We start from the raw sequence: 18,607 nt of genomic DNA, 5'->3' as shown, positions 1-18,607 counted from the left end.
AGGGGAGGAGAGTGGAGAGGGGCATTGCACGGGAATAGAAATTATACTCTCTAACGATAATAAAGTTTCGCCTTTAAACGGTATTTAAATTTAGCGAAATGAAGGTGCAAAGCCACGAGTGTGCAATAGTATGAAAATGGTTCGTTTCTTGGCTTCTCTCGGCATCATCGAATCGGTACAAGCTTTTTTCTAGATACCATCGAATATAATCATCAACAGCAGGAAGCGAGATAGGATCGCTTTGGGAATTGTCTTCCTGAAGAGATCCATTGTAAAAGAGGAATGTCGGTATATGTATTCCATGGGAATTTACCCACGATTAAAATTTGCACCGAGTACCTGAAGAACACGATTATCTTTATTCACAGTAATAAATTGCGAATTAATAATAATAATAATAATAATAATAATAATAATAATAATAATAATTACATCCTTACATGTATCATTGGACGGATAATCAATGAATTAATCATTGTAATTCGTTAGATCGGAAAAGAATTTTGAAACGTGTACGTACGTGCGCATACGTACAGAAATTTCTCAGTGCTCAAGTGTTGGAAGAATTTTCGTCGACTTGGGATTCTTTCGATCGTACATAGTTTTAAATTGCACACAATTTTGTCTTTTGTCTCGAAGCGACAGAGAATACGTTTGAGCGTGAAATTCTTTAATTATATCTCCTATAGTATATTAAAATAATATTTTACAAAACTATATGAAAATCTTATTTGTAAATAAATCATATACAATTTTTTCAGCTAATTATTTGTGTACACGTGAATCACACGGTTCCCCTTATCGTCTTGATTATAGTAACAATTAAATTATAAATTAGCGGATGAGTATGAAAATGATCACGCGACGATCGCGTTCTCTAGTTAGTAACGTATACACACATACAATATGTATACAAGTTATACAATTTATAACGCGAACACGTTCATGTATAAAATATTACTTGCTAGATAGAATTTGTTATTGCGAAGCTACTTTTTAATGTTTCGAAGAGTTTCGGAGAACGTTGTTGGCGATGCACAAAGGATTTGTAGAAATTTTTAGCAACGGTACGAAATTAATTTCAATAGATAGTAAAAGATGAAGGTTTTGTAATTAAGATTACCGAACCATCGATGTTTGTTTCGTCGCGATAAGTCGCATTTACTTTATCCGTATCGTACGTTGTTTATTCATATTGGTGAGCATCAACGATATGTACGACGTTAAAAGGTCGTCCATCTTGTATCCGAGCGATGTTTCGCACAATAATTTCGAGCCTCGTACTAAATTTCCGATCGTCATGTGGAAGTAAGTGTTTCCCGACGACCAATTTGAGATTCTGGTAAAAGGATGCGTCACCAGTATATCCTGAAACACATTCGCGAACCGTCGATGAAAAATTAGTTTATTCGCGAGACTCGAGAGCTTGCTTACCTTCGTTTGCGGATGTATCAGGCTCACACCGTGCTTATTAATCGCAATTAACAACAGTTCCGGATAATTTGGTTCCGTGCTTTGTTTCACTTCGAAAAACGCCGAACCGAACGTCGGCCATCGATAAACGATCTTCAAGAACGTTATCTTTGCATCTTCCGGGCTCATTCCTATTTCGCATAATATTTACGTTAATCAGCCGTGATCGAAATAGAAAAAGGATGCCTTTCTAATGGTATGGATGGTAGGTTACGTCGAAACATAATTCGTGCATCTTACCAGCATCTTGATTGTATGCTGCGATTATCGATCTTTTCCAATCGTTGGAGCTTTGTACCTTCACTAGATCGCCCGGTATGAGTTCTCTTAACATTTGCCTGTGAATATTTGTTCCTTGGTTAAAACTATCAAATTACAAAGTTACGAATCTTCCCTTGGATCGTATATGTATTGTATTTCACTTACGGAATCGCTTGGAGTTCTTGCTTGCTCTCGCCAAACCGAACCCTGTACACAAGCGCAGCCAATCTCGATGCTTCTTCTTTAGTACATTTGTGGTATCCTGGCAACGAAAGAAGGAAAAAATGAAGCGGTATAAAATAACCGGTCCATTAAATAGGAAATATCTTTTACCCCTTAACAACTTGGGAAGCTCTTGATGGAAATGGAAAATGAGATCAGCGTTTCTATCTTTGCCGGGAACGGTGTTGGTCCACAACTTTTTCATAAAAAAGACTTGGTACGTAAATTGGGGCGAGACACCTGCGTGAAACGTTAATTTTATGCAACAGACGCGATTATCAGATTTGAATCGATGATGATCGAAAACATACCGTCGCGTGACGGTCGAGCTTTTCTGATCCAATCCGTTAAATGTCGCACAAAGTCGAAGAAAAAGTCGCCTTCCGGGACCGAGATGACTTTGTCGGCGATCTTCACGAACAAACTGAACCCTTCCGCCGATCGTAAATTTAGTCTCTGCGCGATGTTTTGACAAAAGTCTTTCGCTCTCGTGGACGAATCCACTTCGAACGCCTGTCAATAAAACAATAGACATTTTCATATACGTATGTATGTAGAACATACATAGATGGTCGCGGTTCGAGTACACACTTCGTCCGTGTCGTCTGGGAAATAGACTTTGTGAAATATTTGCGTCGTTTTGTGTTGTATAGCTTCCACTTCAACTTGGTGCGGCGGGTACTTCCGTTGTCCGTTACGTAAAGTTTTTTGCAGCCTTTGTAAAGAGTCCTGAGATATGGGATGCCGCCTCGTGCGCAAAAACAACGTTAATTCCTGCAAACGAGTAAACGAGGCAGTTTAAACGAACGAGTTTCCGTTATCGTTCTTAATCGACGTAATTACGCGTACCTTTAAAAGACTTTGGCTGCAGGTGAAGAGACCGGTGGCTAGCCACATCAATTCCCAGCCTCGCTCCTCGCTCAATCTATTTCGATTGTCGGTCAGTTGTTTCATTATTTGACAATAGATCTCGTCCCGTAAGATCTCGTTCTTCAGCGGACCGTCGAATATAAGGTCCGTGTACTCGTTTCCGACGCGCGGTCTTTTCGTCGGTAGGTCGCCCATGTATTTCAAGATGGCATTGAACGCGAAACACGCTTCCTCCGCTAGCTCTTCTTTCGATATTAATTTCTTTAAAAGCGGCTGCTTTATCGGATCTCTGGAGTGATGCCACAATTCGTCGGTGTGTCCGCGTCGCGCCGTCGTCAAAGTCAACGCTTTCGACATGGTTCTCTTTGGCGGTGTTCTACGACGAAAAAGAAACATTGTAATTTAAAGAAAATTTGATTAACGGGGATGCGAAGCAGACCGGAAGCAGACCGGAAGCAGACCGGAAGCATACCGGAAATGATCGATCGCGTATTCCAGAAGCGTGTGTGGCTTGTCGCGTGGCTCTACTCCGTTCACTTGTTGCGGGTACAGTTTGCGACCGTTTTCCGTTCCTTCGATGCTGAACAAGGACTGTAAAGAATTTTTCGATCGGTCAGTTTAGCGAGCGTAAAGAGAAACGTGTGTGTAATTATATTATTATTGTAATATCCGATGGTCGATCGAGTTACCAAAATATCGTTCGGTGGTTTGGTCAGGGAAGGCAAAACGTAAACCGTCTCGGCTGGGAAATCACCCTTTTCGGTGGTTCTCTCGCACGTCCCGATGCACCATCCCGAGTTGAGGACGGTCTCGCCTGTGCTCTCCTCCTCCAACGTAATAAGGTCACCTTTTTGAAAGCACAGAAACGACGAACTCTCGCCCGGCGCTTTGTAATCTTGCAACGCGATCACGTATTTGCTACGCTTCTTCAGACCCTCTAAAAAGTATACCACCAGGTCGCGGATGTCTTCGGCGTTAGGACTTTGGAACGTGAACTCTTCTCCTCGCACCGTCGATAAATTGAACGTCTGCGTGAATATTTTGTTCGTTCTGTAAATAGGAAAGAAACGATCGATCCGGAGATCCACCTTTCTACGAAGGCAAAGAAGCCTCTATCTAATCTATCTCTACTAATGATAATTGCCTACTTCTGACTAGATACGGTGGTGATTTCGGGAAAGGACAATTCCAGAAGCACTTGTTCCTGATCGTCCACGACGTACACTCCGGTCCAGTTCACAGCTATGATGACGTCGTTCTTGGGCAAATTCGGCCCGGAATTCCTGTACGCTTCGTAGAAGCGAGAAAACAACAATGGCCACTTGAACTTGGCGTAACCCACTATGTCCTCCTTGACGCGGAGAGCAGGTACCTTTTCCTTCAAATAGTAGCTCTGCAAAAAAAAAGAAACGTTTCCACGTAGAACTTGTACGGTACATTTGCAATTAGCGATCAGCAATCGTTAAAGTTTTTACCTTTTTGTATGCTTGTAGCACGAGATGTCCCCATCTGTCTATCGCCTTGTCGATACCCGTCAGACAATAATCTGGAATGTAATTGGGCAAGAGGGTGTAGAGTCTGTCGACGTTCATGTCCGCGTGGTACTCTATATAGTATTGTTGGGCTGCTATCATCGCCAAGTCCTCCTCCTTGTCGCACCGATACTCTCCGAACTTTACGCCCCTGACCACCTGCTGGTAGATGAGATTGGTGGCGACCTGGTCCTCGGTCGGCTCGTGCCACGGCGCGAATATCTCCTTACGGAAGAACAACCTCCACGGCGCGTTACGTTCCTGGGCGCCCTGTTCTTTCGCGTACTGCTCGCACTGGGAGATCGCGTCCATCACGTGGTCCCCGCCGCTGCCCAGCGACGACACTTTGTCGAACAACGCTATGTAAAGCGAGAATCCAAACTGATCGCGCAGAGATATTTTGTCGGACAATTGGTTGCACAGTTCTCTGGCGGTGGTGGCCGAATCGGCGAGGAGGGTCTTCGTGTTCCCGTCCATGAAGGTGATGGGCAGCATGATCGGCTTCTTCGACTTGGTAGCTTGTAGCTCCAACCAGCTGGGCGGTTGGTTGCGCGTTCCGTTGTTGAACGTTCTCTTGAGCCGATCCTCGCAGTACGGTGCGTACCCCGGAGGACCCTCTCTGATGAACGCGCGCAAATAATTGACAAACTTCTCCGATGGAGCGAAGCAACCCACGCACAGCGACAACAAGATCCATCCGCGGGCGTGCGACGACTTGGAGGGATTGTTCGTCAGCTGTTTGCAGATCTGACAGTAGATCTCGTCTCTGAGCTCCGCCCGCAGTATACCGTGACCGATGATGAAGTGTAGCTTCTCGAGGTTCGACGTGGGCCTCGCCTCCAGCCACGACTGATAGCTGTCCGCCGTGTACTCGTCCTCCTGCAGCTTCCGCCTGACGTCCTCGCCGAGCTTGTTCTTGCGTTTCAAGGTCAACGAGACCAACTTGTGCCTGATGGACCGCGGCTTCTGTCTGAGGAACGCCTCCGGGTCCACGCCCATCATCTGTGCCTCCTGGAACTCTTTGCTCCGTATGAAGTTTCGACCCAGCGTCGCCGTCACCTTGGACATCACCGACGTGGTGTCCCTGTCCATCGTGTGGAACCTGGGCTCGGGCAGGTCGCCGGTGAAACGAAGTATAGTGATCCAGAGAGCCTGAGCCGCCAGCTGATCGCCCTGCGTGTGCAGAGGCAACAGCGGGTGCTTCAACGGCTTTCTCGAGTACTGGTGGGTGATATTGCCCTGGAAATAGGTCGCCGCGAACTTCTGGAACTTGAACTCGGACAGATCTTCCTCGTCCTCGGAGGCGGTTTGCATGGGACTGATGATCTCCTGTTGGTCCGCTTTCGGGGCGGGTAGATCGTTGAAGACGGACGTTTCCCTGGCGGGCGTTGGAGCCTCGCTGCTAGAGTCCGGCAGGAAATCGAACATAGCCTCGACCAGCTTGCTATCGTCCACAGGCTCGTCCTGCTTCTTGGCCGCGTCGTTGATCAAATTCTTCTTGATCTCCATTCTCCGTCGATCCTCCAGTTCCATTTCTATCTCCTTTCTCTCCAATTCTTGCATCCGTTCCCTGTAGTTCTGCTCGGCGATCTCCTTCGCCCTCTTGTTCCCTTGATCCTTCAGTTCCCTCTCCTCCTTCTTCCGGAGCCTCAGAGCCTCGACGTGCAGCCGATACTCGTACTTGATCTTCTTGTACCGTCTCTGCGCGATCAATCGTCGAACGTGAGCCTGTATCTTGACGATGGCCCACAGCTTCTTCTGGAACATCTTGCGCACCAAGTAGCCCCTGGCGCGCGCCTGCAGCGCCACGATGTGACCCCTGAGGTGTCGAAATCTGTGCGACAACACGCGTGACCTGATCAAAGCCTGCAGCCGCATGTAACCGATACGCATGCGTTTGTATCGTTGTCGCTGAGCGTAACCCCTCCAATACTTTTGTACCACCGTCGCAGCCGTTCTCATGCGGAGGAACCGTCGTCTGTACACCCAGCCTCGTATGTTGCGTTGCAGTATCAGAATCTTTCGCGTGAGCACGCGGTCCCGTTCCTGCTCGAGGAACAGGTCGTGGGCGTCCTTGAGGAAGACCTTGGTGTGACCCAGCTGATAGTCGGACCTACCCAGCACTACGTGACAAATTTTCGAGGTGGCCGCGCGACAATCGACCTTGTGCGACGGAGGTATGCCCGAGATCAAAAATCTATAACGCTCGACGAACTCTGGAAAGGAATGTCTGATCGGGTAACCGGCTCTGCGTATTCGTATCGTCTCCATCATGCCCGAGTATCGTAGCTGTCGACAACAGAGGCCACGGTCGAACATCATCGGTTTCTTATATTCGTTTGGCTTGATGCATCTGATGAAGAAGGGCTGACAGCTGCACAACGTTCTCATCAGACAGTCCAACGACTTCTTGAACTGCGTGGACAGCGTGGGCGCGCGTTTCCTCGTCTCCGAGCCCATGCCTATGTCCTCGGCGAAACAAGCCTGAAGAAACTTGTTGGACGATATGTGGATCAGCTGCAGCAAGTCGGCGCTGAAAGTGTCACGGTTCTTCTCGAGGAAGCTTCTGGTGTCGTAGAACACTACCCCGGCAAAGTGATTCAATCCGAACGACGTGTTGATGTCCGACTTTGGTTTCAGGTAGTTTCGATGGCTCCCGTGGGTCTTGTGTATCTTGGCCAGCATCGTTTGATCGGTTCCCTTGGGGAACTTTGACTCCTCGTCGATCAACGCCATGATGTTCAGTTGCTTGATGGCTATCAGATCCAACGCATCTTGGTTGTCGACGAACTCTATGTGCTGCCAATTTATGCCCTCGTGATTGTACTCTTCTTGTTCCAGCTTGAAGATGTGCTGCACGAAGAACTGCTGAAGATTCTCGTTTGCGTAATTTATGCAGAATTGCTCGAAGCTGTTGTGACTGAAATTCTCGAAGCCGAATATGTCCAGGACACCGATGGCGCTTCGCGAGGTGTTCTTCGGTCTGTAGATGGCCTCGTTGATCTTCTTCACGATGTGGACGAACAGTCGCCCGTATATTCCCTTGACGAACGCGTCCCGGATGTCCACCGACTGCTCCCTGGACAACGTGGAAACCTGTGCACGCGTTCACGGTACAGATGGTTATAATGTAGATCGTTTTTTTTTTTTTCTGTTTTAGAGGATATGTACTTTGTGGCGCGGCTCGGAATTACGCAATTTACATGTTACTTACAACCGTCTCACCGTGAGCAAATATGGTCCGGCGGGTGAGGGCGTCTATCAAAGACTGGACCGGTACACCCAACAAATGCGCCACTCTCCGCACGTTCGTCTGTTCCGGTATCTCCGTGGCGTCCAAATTGTCTGGAAATAATCGTCGCAGATTCGAACGCGTTCCACGCTAAAGCCTTTGATTTAACCCATGCCTTGCAACAAGGGCGGTAGAACTTTACATTGTAACGCACACGTACGCCGGCTATGACACTATGTTCTATCGTTCTTATTGGCAAAGCTCGTAGGTACTAACGCGGTATAGATTGCGCCCGCCCACCCACCTACAACCGTCGCCCTGTACTTGACGTTCCCTGTGTGTAGCAGGGCGGCGAGCAACTTTAGGACTTCCCATATTTCAGAGTCGGTGAATAACAAAACTTTCATGGCCGATCTTATGTCTGCGAATTCCGCCGCGTCGTCCCGACCCTCGCAGGTGATGCTACCACCCTGAAAATGGTATCGCGATTAGCCAATCCCTTTAATTTGTCTCTTCTACTTGAAAACAAGATCTTACCCCCGTTAGATATTTGTACGACGACGCGTCCTCCAGCTCAAGCTTCTGTTTCTCTTCTTTGGAGAGGCCGGCCAACATGCAGTAGAACACGTGATAGTTCCTCTCGTCCAAACTCTGCGACACTATTCGCGACTTTTCCAACAGATATTGCTCTATCTTGGCCCCCTCGATCACGCCCTGTTCGTTGAAGTGAATGTCGATGTACTTTCCAAACCGAGACGAATTGTCGTTTCGTACCGTCTTGGCATTCCCGAATGCTACAAGAACATTTAAGTCAGAGTTTTTTTACCTTACGACCGAGTTACTCACGTGTTCTACGAGCCCGAACGCGTGTTTTACCTTCCAAAATCGGATTCGCTTCCAATATTTGCTGTTCGATCCAAGAATGTTTGCCGCTGATCGCTGCCAAATATTGCAAAATTAATTTCGTACTTTCCGTTTTGCCGGCTCCGCTTTCGCCGCTAAGACACAAATATTCGTGAATTTCAGACACCGTTCTAGCACGAACGAGACAAAGTGGAGAAAAAAAACCGGTTCAGAGTGGATCCGTCGGGGGAGGCATTCTGGTCAGAGTCGTCTTGAAGACATTTATGTTTCGTAGTGCAATAGTCTTTTCTTTTAATTTTAAACCAGAATCCCCCCCCCAGCTCGAGGAGGACGAAGCGACCGATACCTGATCACTATGCATTGGTCTTGGCCGTATCGGTTCATGTGCGCATAACTGTTGTCGCCGATAGCGAATATGTGAGGCGGCAGCTCTCCGATTTTACGATCCTTGTACAGTTTGATTTGCTCCGCGGTGTAGATGGGCAGTATTTGATACGGATTCACAGCAACCAGGATAGAGCCCGTGTAGGTCTGCGGAGAAACAACACATATTAATCTATCGTTTAAATTTGCCGCGAAAAGCTCCCAGAGGGCGTTAGGGGTATCCTAACTAGTCAGTTCCCGCCAGCCACTTACGTATATAAGATTCTCGTTGTAGCGGATCAAGAGATTCCGTAAAATGCCGGCTTCATGGAGGTCTCCTAAGCTGATCATATCCTCTACACCTTGCACAGAAGTGGCATGCATCGCCTTGATTCGTCTTTCCGGGGTCAGCCATTGTTCCTGGAAAAATTCGACCGTACGTTGAACGAACGAGTCTCGAGCGTATTCGAAATGGCGATAACGCGCGGAGTCCAACACTTTCTCGTATACATATGTATACGCCGCAGTTCCGATGAATCTCGAGAAACGCCGCAGCGAACGCGAAAACTAGGTAACGATTACCTTGTTATCGTCGTCTTTCACTTGAATGCGTCTGCCCTCGGCGGAAATCACTCGTGCTCCTATTGCAACGTCAAATTCTCTCCCTGAGATTGGTTCGATCCATATGTAATCTCCCTGAAAAGGAATTTTTTCACACGTAATCCTTTAGATCGTTATTTCGACCCACTTCTCAGCGACCACGGTGACTAAATAAATAACCCTTTGACTACGAAAGGTCTATGCAAAGTGCACGAAAAGGTTAGGGTCAAACTTATACCATGTATGTAAGTACTTACCTACTTACGTATTACCGAGATCAAATAGACGAAAAAAGTTCGTATAAACCCATGTTCGAAAATGCTCTGTCGAGAAGATATAAACGTTCAAAGATTCACGGACAAAATTCATTGGATTACAATCCTCGATGACCTTTATTGTTTACATGTTCGTATCTGGTCGAGTCTCGCTCGCATCGTGATTCTCGCCAGAGACGATCGAATCGATTTAAAAGTAAATGCGATCGCGAACTGTCATACGTGCGTGAAATGGAATAGGAAACTAATGTCAAGGTTTGCGCGAACGTTTTTATTCGATTGACGCGTACTTACGAGCTTGACCTAAATTAATTCGAGAGTTGGCCAACGAACGCGTCAGCACGCGCTGTAACTGTAAACACGACACCTTAGACGCATTAATTAAATAACTGGTAGTTGGGAGTTATTAGATAATCCGAACGGTCGTTTCGCGGTTTCTTTTTCTACCGTCGATTCGCTTAAGCGAACGGGAAAACGAATCTGTTGCAACCAAAATAAAGAAAACTTACAGTACGATAATTATATTTCGTTTGTAGAAATTTAACTTTGCGACATTTTTGCCTGCTTCGAAGGTATGTTTGCCGGTTTAATGATCCAGTCGTTCGCGCGGACTATAATCGAGTTAGTCGAACGAACGAGTCTGGCTTCTAGCGCGCGGTTTTACACGTCCAACGATCGCGAGATACGATGGCTTTCGTTTCAAATATTTTCGACGGTGAAATCTTTTCGAGTTACGTGACGACCATGCGAGCTTCCGGTGATCAAAATCACCGCGAGCGTATCGACTGCCAAACCTTCTTTTCGAACTGCCCATCCGTGGCAGTGGTTTATTTATCGCGAACCAATTAACCCTTTTATAACCTAACCTAGACCTTTGTCATGCCACTCTGGCGGTATGGGGGCCACGTCGACTAAATACAGCTGACGTTCATATTTCGGTCGACCGTGCCGGGATTGATAAAACAAAATGAAACGGAAAAATCGAATTTATTGAAAACGTTTCAACGCATTGTGACGACCCCGTTTAACTTGGGAATTTATTTCAAGACCTAACCTAGACTCAAAGCAGCGCCGTGATGATTTATCGTGTGTTTTTATTAATATGTAATTATTATTAATTTTGTAACAGTTGTCGCAGCCATAATTTATCTCAAACTCCGAAGGTTCTCCATCTCTTAAACCAGAGTGTATAAATAATTATCTCTGCACTTTAAACTTCGTTCTAAATACATTAGATAGTACCGTTTATCGCAACACTATAATCATCTCCCAAAATTTACTTTCGTAAGGCCCCGGCCAATTTCGAAACGAATCTAATATTTTTATTCGTCGATCGTGAATCCTAATTGTTTAAAAACAAAGTGTTGAACGTTCTGACCCCGGCGTTACATCTAGACAACCATAATGGTACATGTATAAAATTGTTCGAGGCGCGCCAAACTCCCACGCTATATACGCTACATGTGCAATTTCGTACGTAAACGATCGTATTATACCAAGTTTGTATTATTGTTCCCTTCCACTTTGCGTCTGCCCTCCGTCTAGGAATTCATGTTCGCGTGGCGCACGCGCCTTCCGCCGGTATTCCCACAGCCGCTGTTGATCTCGGTTCGCCGCTCCACGTCACGTCCAAACAAAAAGAAACGGAAAAACACTTTGTCTTGCAAAGATACCGTAGCCGCGAGATGCACCATTTCTATGCTCAACTATCTGCCGCGCGGCGTGCAGTTTTTTTTCCGAGCGCGAATAACCAACCGGTCGTCCCCCCGTCGAAAGTCGCGAACAGTGTCGGACAGAATTTTCGATTCGTCGACGCGTTTCGTGTTTGGTTCGTTTGGTTCGAGTCAATGATCGTTTGCATGAATTTTCTAACATTTTTCACGAAACGCTTGCTCGCGCCGCGCGGAACAGTACAAAGAACGTTGGCTAAGTACGAACCTACCTAAGTACCTACCTACCTACCTACCTACCTACCTACCTACCTACCTACCTACCTACCTACCTACCTACCTACCTACCTACCTACCTACCTACCTACCTACCTACCTACCTACCTACCTACCTACCTACCTACCTACCTACCTACCTACCTACCTACCTACCTACCTACCTACCTACCTACCTAGCTACGTTTCGCGACACGCCATTATTTTCGTCCAACACTGTACCCGCGCTTCTTCACAGCTAGAAGAAAGATTGAGAACCTTCGGGCTAGTAGTCTGTGGCTCCACCGACGCATCTACATATACGAGTGCACATGCTGCGCCTGATACTCGTATACGTTCCGATTGTTCACCTCACCGGAACATCGGAAGAGCTCATCCGCTCGTTAGCTCGAAACGAGACTCCTTCGTGTACCGATTTGGCCCTTCTTTGCCAACCAGGTTTTACTTTCGACCGTTACGCGAACGAAAACCATTGCAAACTCGTCGATAAACAACATCGTCGATAGCAAATATGTAATTTACGAAGATAATCGAGATAAGTCAGGCACGCTTCCATTGCAGCGGAGGAACATAAAATTCAAGTGCCAGAAGCTTATAATGTGCAAACAACGCCACCGGTCGTTGGAAGGTCATCTATTTAAAATGTCATCACATAGTGCATTAAAGATATATGTATGTTGAAAGGATTATTCTAACGTTGTACACGTAAAACTTTAAAGCCATCTATAGTTACGGGGTTCCAACTACAATTACCTTGGATAAAAAAAAAAGAATGTATTTAATCTACCCTAAGCTAATTTGGCGTATCCCTACGCGCGTACATACATACATAAGTATGTAAGTACGTAGTCACGCGTAGGGAAAGAATAGACAGACTATGGTCGAGGATAGAAACGCGTGTCCGGTAAAACGATTCGCGTCCCGTTATACGACGGCTGGTTCGCTCGCGCGAAATGCTAACACGCCTGCACAGGGCATTCGCGAAGTGATGAAGGACCGTTAACTATGCCTAATTAACTGACCATTCGTCCCGATATACATACAATACCTTTCGCCGTCGTCTCGTAGTTTCATTTTTTCTTTTTTTGTTCTCTTCCTTTCGAATGAAATCGTTTCCTGTCGGATCGTATCGCGTATTCGGTGGCATGCTTGCTTAAAAAAAAATTACAAGCATGCACGCATGCATCGCACAACATCGAACGAGTGCATAAAATGTTGTTTGCAAGCACGAAACAACGACAGCCATCGAACACCAGGCATATTCGTATCGAAGCTTGTACGTTACCTGCGCTCGTTAGTGGCGCTTTAGTTATCGATCATTGCTCGAGCCTTGCGCACGTCCCACATTTTCACCAATGCGAAAATACCGTAGAGGATATCTACGGATAAACGAACAGATAGAAAAATTACCAGTCCGGTTCGTCTTTGCGAGAACGAATCTCGAACGAAATCTCGTTAACGCGATAGACGAGCAGCCTTGAAAGAGTTGCGATAACTCGAAGGTAAACCAGTCGGTTTTATGCCGGTCGATGTAAATGAAACGCACCGACGTGAAAACACACCGCACGCGCGCGCGCGCTCGCTCGCACCGACCGAAAGGCGCACGAAATCGCTACGATTTCGAATTTTATCGCAACAATAATAAAACATTCCCCCGACTCTTATTTTCGTGCGTCTATCTGACGATCCCACGGAAGATAACAACCTAACCAAGCTGTAAATATCTCGAGCGCGGTGGCGTATTACATATGTACATATAAGTATTTTTATCGCGGGTGTAACGTTACTTTCTTTTCGGATCATTGTTTTCGTTAATTCCCCTTATCCCGATTGTACAGGAACATTTAGTCGGTCGAGCCCTCGTAAAACGATCCGAGTAAGTACATAGGTAAGAGTACATAGGTACCTAAGTAAGTAGGTAGACACGTAGCGTGTTTACATTTTTCCCGTCACCCCGCAGACACGTCCGCGGCCATCTTGATCCGCGGAGCACAGGTTAAGAACCACTGACCTATACATAGTGTCGCCACTGGTCGAGCATTCCTCCGGCATCGAGAGAGACCGCGCACGTGTCTCCTGAGCATGACTTTTCATGCGGAGAAAGAATCCGCCGTCATTTTCACTTGTCACAGATTCCTACTGACCGTCTTTGAAGAAAACGGCGGAGGGAAGCGGTAATATAATAACGCGCGAACACTGGCAATGGACGGCGGACGTTTTGCGCGCTGGAAATGCACCGTTCTAATCGATGGCTACGAATATCGGGATAAACGACGAAACAACACTTACCCGCGTGACGATGACCATCTCTTAAGTCGTGGTTGTCGGCACTCCGCCTGAAAGAATAGCAACGTTGTGTTTCTTTTTCTTTCTGATTTATTTACCGTTGTAACGGATAATCGTACACCAGAGACGGGCGAAACTTTTTCGAACGATACGCGACAAACAGATGCGTTTATCGTGTACTTACTTACGTCCGAATCAACTGTCTTTCGTTTTTATTCGTTCGATTATCTGGATGAGAATCGGACAGTGCGTTTTGCTCGCTCGTGCCGGTCATTGGATCGGCGTCGTTAAATATGTACGTGGAAAATGTATTGGCTCGAACGGGGAAAGTTTGCGCGTTTGTATTCCAAGTAAATTCGTCTCGTCGATAAGCGAACTTTCCGTTCCGACCCGATCAATGTCGATAACGTCATCGACGAGCTCCTATGCCTTTTATTTAATACTATTTGCGTCAGAGTTTGTAAATATTGACGGTAGTACGATGATGTCTGTTTTTCATTCGATTCAAGATCGTCTATCGATGGCAACACGTTGCTCCCGCTAGGGCACTGCTGGCCAAAATACGGTTAGGACAGTTGAAATAGGTAGTTTTACTTATTAATATTTATGTTTTAGATTGGGTATCTACTAGATTAGCGACAGTTTGTTCGTTTCTGGTGTCGGATAACGCGTCGAGGTGTTTTTCTGTTAGTTTATCTTAAGCCTGGGATCCACTAGAGAGTTTTGCTCTCAGGAGTCGATGATTTTTTTTTCACGCGGACGAGCCTTCATGCTACGGTTGCCTCGTCACTCGTAACCGCCGCGCCGCAAGGTCGGTTTCCTCGTGTTCGTCTGTAAAAACCCTTGGAAGCAAAACTCCCCAATGGATATTATACATACATACATGTATACATGTACCTGTATAATCAACCTTTTCTCTTTACGAAAGTCTCCCATATTGTGCCTTTTAATTTTTACGTTAACCATTAATTTTCGTACGTTTACGTTTCTGTAAAATTTCCAAAGTTTCTCCACGAATATTTTCATTCGTTGAAATCGGGCTTTCGTTTGGCTATGCTATTATGTAGAAATGTTGCCCCTTAGGTTCAAACTGACGTGGTAATTTTCATCGCGTAAGGCCTTTTGCTCGTGCTATCGCGAATTAGCTCTTATTCTCGATATCGAGTTTTAAGATGAAAGCTCTCGAGTGGACACCGTGCATTAGACGTTAAACGCGGAGCCGTGCGTCTATTCGGAGAAAAATCATTCCAGCATGCGACGATGATGTCCGGCCGATCACCGTTACAGTGGAAGCAGCACAAGCATAAACCTGTTCGCAAAAGTGGGTTAGGCAGTTTCTGCTACCACCGTGAGCCGTACGGCTTCGAGAACATCCATCGAGGATTCTCTCGACGGAGTTCGATCTCTCTTCTCTTCTCTTCTGTTTTCTTATCTGGTCGATACCAGGCCCGGCGATATTCTTCCTTTCTGGTTCGCGAACGAAACAATTTATCGAGTAAATTCGACCGGATCGAATCGAAGAAAGTCGAATCCCCGAGCCTCGAAACTCGCGAAAGAGCATCGATCGAACGCGACCAGGTTGCGGTTTACGCGTCGCTGGCGTCAATTTCGTTCGGCGAAACACAACGATGGATTCGCTCGCTACGAATTATGCTCGCACGAGTGACTGTTGGGTCGGCGCGGCGCGGCGCGGCGCGGCGCGGCGCGGCGTGCCAATCGATCCGAGTCAAGTGTTTTTCTTTTTAAACATTTTAATGGGAGATTCTAGAGGCGAAAATAACACGAAAATCAACAATACCAATTTCTTGATCGAAGCTTCGTTAAAAAGTTACTAAAAAACTTTGTTAAAAATCCTGTCCGCCTGTATTTTGAAGAATTACAACTATGTCAGAATTTTGTTCTCCAAAGTACGTAAGATTTCGGGGATATGTGTATTTTTAGCAAAAATTATTCCAATTCACCCCCGCAACGAAAAATAATTTTTAACAAAAGCTCGATCGAGAAATTGATATTCTTGATTTTCTTCTTATTTCGGTCTCTAGAATCTCCTATTAAAATGTTCTCCCAGGGGTGGGGCCAAACACCCTGTTATACATCTAAATATCGATGAAACGTGCCGTCGTGTCCGCGCCACAGAACCGTCGCGATCTATTCGATCGGCCGCATTACGTTCCCCCTCATTAACGATCGACGCTTCAACCTTGGACGATTTTTAGGACACTGCCGCGATGGTGGTTTCGATTCACTGTATGTACATATAACTAAATAATACGCGAACAGTAAAACCTCGATTTAGCAAATTTCTTGTCGTTTTATTATTCCAATTAATTATTTCGTCATCGTTCGCGTTTATTTGATCATATATGTATACATATGTATGTACTGGCGAGATATCGATACCACTTATCACGAGGTGAAACGGTCTTCAATAAACGAAATTATCTAATTTGAAAATAATACAGAACAACATATAAGCTATCTATCAACATAGAATCGTGCAACTGTAATAGTTAAATCGATATTTCCTTCCGATTGATCATAATGTTTGTGATAACAATGCTACTACTCGTTCAAATAAACGAATAAAAACTCGTAACCGGTATTGTGTTCAGAATTGTCGATGACGCGACAAGGACGTACGATAAATTAGCGATATTACCGATATTACGTTTCGACGATTAGATTATAACATTCCTTTTCTGATTTCTACATTCTGATCGCCTTAACAATAAAAGATACCGCTCGCGAAAACGTTCGTCGAACATTCTTGCGGTTTCTCGTACACGGACTAAGGTTATTTTATGAATGGATCCTACCGCGATTCTAACCTTACTTTTAATCGCGATACTTTACCGATCGTTTCGTTCGAAACCGACTCGGCGTTTTTGCTTACCGCTAGTAATAATCTCAACGGCTCTCGCGTCTTGGTGGTCGATAGATTTTAACGATTGTTTGATGCCTTGATCGACCACATAGAAATAGGTAAGTACATAGTAGATACGTGATTCCATTTTAACGAGCAGAGTTATTGGCACAATTATTCAGATGACTCGTCATACCCTTAAAGAAAGTTCCATCTACATAGATATACTAACTAGAGTGTATGTCGAAGGATTCGTAGCAAGAGATACCCTAAAAAACAGTTGTAACCGTCGACTTTGAAAATATCTGAACAACGGTCAGTGGCAACGTAGTGTGGCACCGCGTGCTGGAGACTTTAACGGGTGATGAAACAACAACGCGTATGCATATACAATACGGAATCGTGTGCCTCGAGCTTCCCTCGAGAAAACGTCACGAGAAACCCGATTAAATTGTGAATATGTAGATCGTTGAAGCAAGACTGGAGGCATTCCATTTATTCGTTCGTGCATTCGCTTCTTACGTCACGACAGCAAAGTTTTCCACGTGTGCATCGCATCGCATCGCATCGTTCGTTCGTTCGTTATTGCGTTTAGAAAATCTGTACGTACGCCTATCCGTGAAAAGTTTTTGTGTCGGTCGAGCGACTCCTACGAGAGAGTACCCTTGAGTTTATAAACTTTCGTTAATAGAAGGGTACAAACGAATCGTCTCGTCGACGTCGCACGATCGTTTGGTAAACATTCCAATGGTCTACGTATGCAAGATATTGTTCATTTTATCTGAAAGTTGCGCTTATCTCGCGAACCTATTATCGCATTTTAAGACCCGGCGCCTACATACGCGTCGAAACGTTACGATTCGGGGTAAAAACGTAGCTGGGGTACACCTCTGTCGGATCCAACGCGGTAATGAAACGACGTATACATATATGTATGTATGTATGTATGTATGTATGTACGGAGCGTAATGTTTCCGTCCGATTTGCACGGGGGGGGGAAAAAAAGGACGCTGTTTCGAAGCGATCGAATCAACGTACGCGCGATGTGAAAATGGTAAACGGAAAAGCCGAGTACGTGGAATATTCTTAATTCCAGACGGTGGTACGGGCACGGGTGAACACACCGAACAGATTCGTACATACCTTGTGCGAGTAACGAGAAACACGACGAAAGCGGCTATATATCGGCACACTCCATTAAGAGGCACTGCACTGCACTTCGGACGCGACGTAAGGCGCGCTTTTCATGTCCGACGTGACTAGATGATCGTCGGAGAAGGTTGGCGCTCTCGGAAGCGAGAAACGTGAGAAAAAGGAACGATCCCGCACCACGACGGTAGGAAATGGGACACGAAAAGCAACAGTAGTCGTTCCGGAGGATGGGCCACGGTGACCGGCACATTAACGCGTCCACTCGGGGAGCTTCGGTTCGAATCGGGCGTGCCAGGTGGAAGCGACTGCAACAACGGCGAAGAGGTGGAAAACGTACCTGTAGCCCACGCCACCATTCACTCCGTACAACCTGTCGACGACAACACAACTCTACCAACCGGGGATACGTTACCAACGCGTCTTGTCTTTTCAACCTTGTTCCCCGCCTCTGGTCTCCAGCAACATCGCGAAATCTTCCTCGATCTCTTATCTCGTTGCCCCCCTCCCGCCAACTTTCTCCTGCCATTTGTCCCGCTCGCGTATCTGCCACCTGTTGCGACCCGGCGCACACTTACGAGCTCGATCGATCGATCGATCGATCGATCGATCGATCGACACCGGGACCCTTTTTACCGATCGGAATACCGATGTTGTTCTACAGTACCGGC

General features: G+C 46.0%; 1 protein-coding gene across 3 annotated transcripts; it reads right to left on the bottom strand.

The window, feature by feature from the left end:
* Positions 1 to 39: 39 nt before the first annotated feature.
* LOC122399199 (myosin-VIIa) lies at positions 40 to 18,421 on the bottom strand. Of its 3 annotated transcripts, XM_043399692.1 has the most exons (22): positions 17,931 to 18,421; positions 13,928 to 13,974; positions 12,924 to 13,017; positions 9,400 to 9,513; positions 9,091 to 9,237; positions 8,801 to 8,985; positions 8,467 to 8,588; positions 8,128 to 8,384; positions 7,895 to 8,060; positions 7,573 to 7,703; positions 4,302 to 7,454; positions 3,975 to 4,219; positions 3,516 to 3,876; positions 3,299 to 3,417; positions 2,806 to 3,202; positions 2,548 to 2,730; positions 2,268 to 2,469; positions 2,068 to 2,196; positions 1,900 to 1,996; positions 1,714 to 1,811; positions 1,435 to 1,604; positions 40 to 1,368 (listed from the first exon to the last, which is right to left on the bottom strand). In XM_043399692.1, the coding sequence occupies exons 5-22, from the start codon at positions 9,199 to 9,201 to the stop codon at positions 1,162 to 1,164; spliced, it is 6,333 nt and encodes a 2,110-aa protein (XP_043255627.1). In that variant the 5' UTR covers positions 9,202 to 9,237; positions 9,400 to 9,513; positions 12,924 to 13,017; positions 13,928 to 13,974; positions 17,931 to 18,421; the 3' UTR covers positions 40 to 1,161. The 3 variants fall into 3 exon arrangements, with proteins under 3 accessions (XP_043255627.1, XP_043255626.1, XP_043255628.1); XM_043399691.1 differs by lacking the exon at positions 12,924 to 13,017; XM_043399693.1 differs by lacking the exons at positions 8,801 to 8,985; positions 9,091 to 9,237; positions 9,400 to 9,513; ... (1 more) ...; positions 13,928 to 13,974; positions 17,931 to 18,421 and having other exon boundaries at positions 8,128 to 8,304; positions 8,437 to 8,556.
* Positions 18,422 to 18,607: the final 186 nt, after the last annotated feature.

The sequence above is a fragment of the Colletes gigas genome, unplaced genomic scaffold, assembly GCF_013123115.1.
Source record: "Colletes gigas isolate AHSC1104 unplaced genomic scaffold, ASM1312311v1 Colletes_gigas_Sc00012, whole genome shotgun sequence".
In the NCBI taxonomy this organism is placed as follows: Eukaryota; Metazoa; Arthropoda; class Insecta; order Hymenoptera; family Colletidae; genus Colletes; species Colletes gigas.
This window is presented reverse-complemented; position numbering and strand designations above follow the sequence as displayed.

What these genes read in the sequence shown, in the direction of transcription:
- LOC122399199 (XM_043399691.1), bottom strand. An exon ending in TGAAAGACGACGATAACAAG is followed by an intron (nt 9,238 to 9,399) that starts GTAATCGTTACC and finishes GAATTTTTCCAG; the next exon opens with GAACAATGGCTGACCCCGGA. An exon ending in AACCACCGAACGATATTTTG is followed by an intron (nt 3,418 to 3,515) that starts GTAACTCGATCG and finishes AATTCTTTACAG; the next exon opens with TCCTTGTTCAGCATCGAAGG.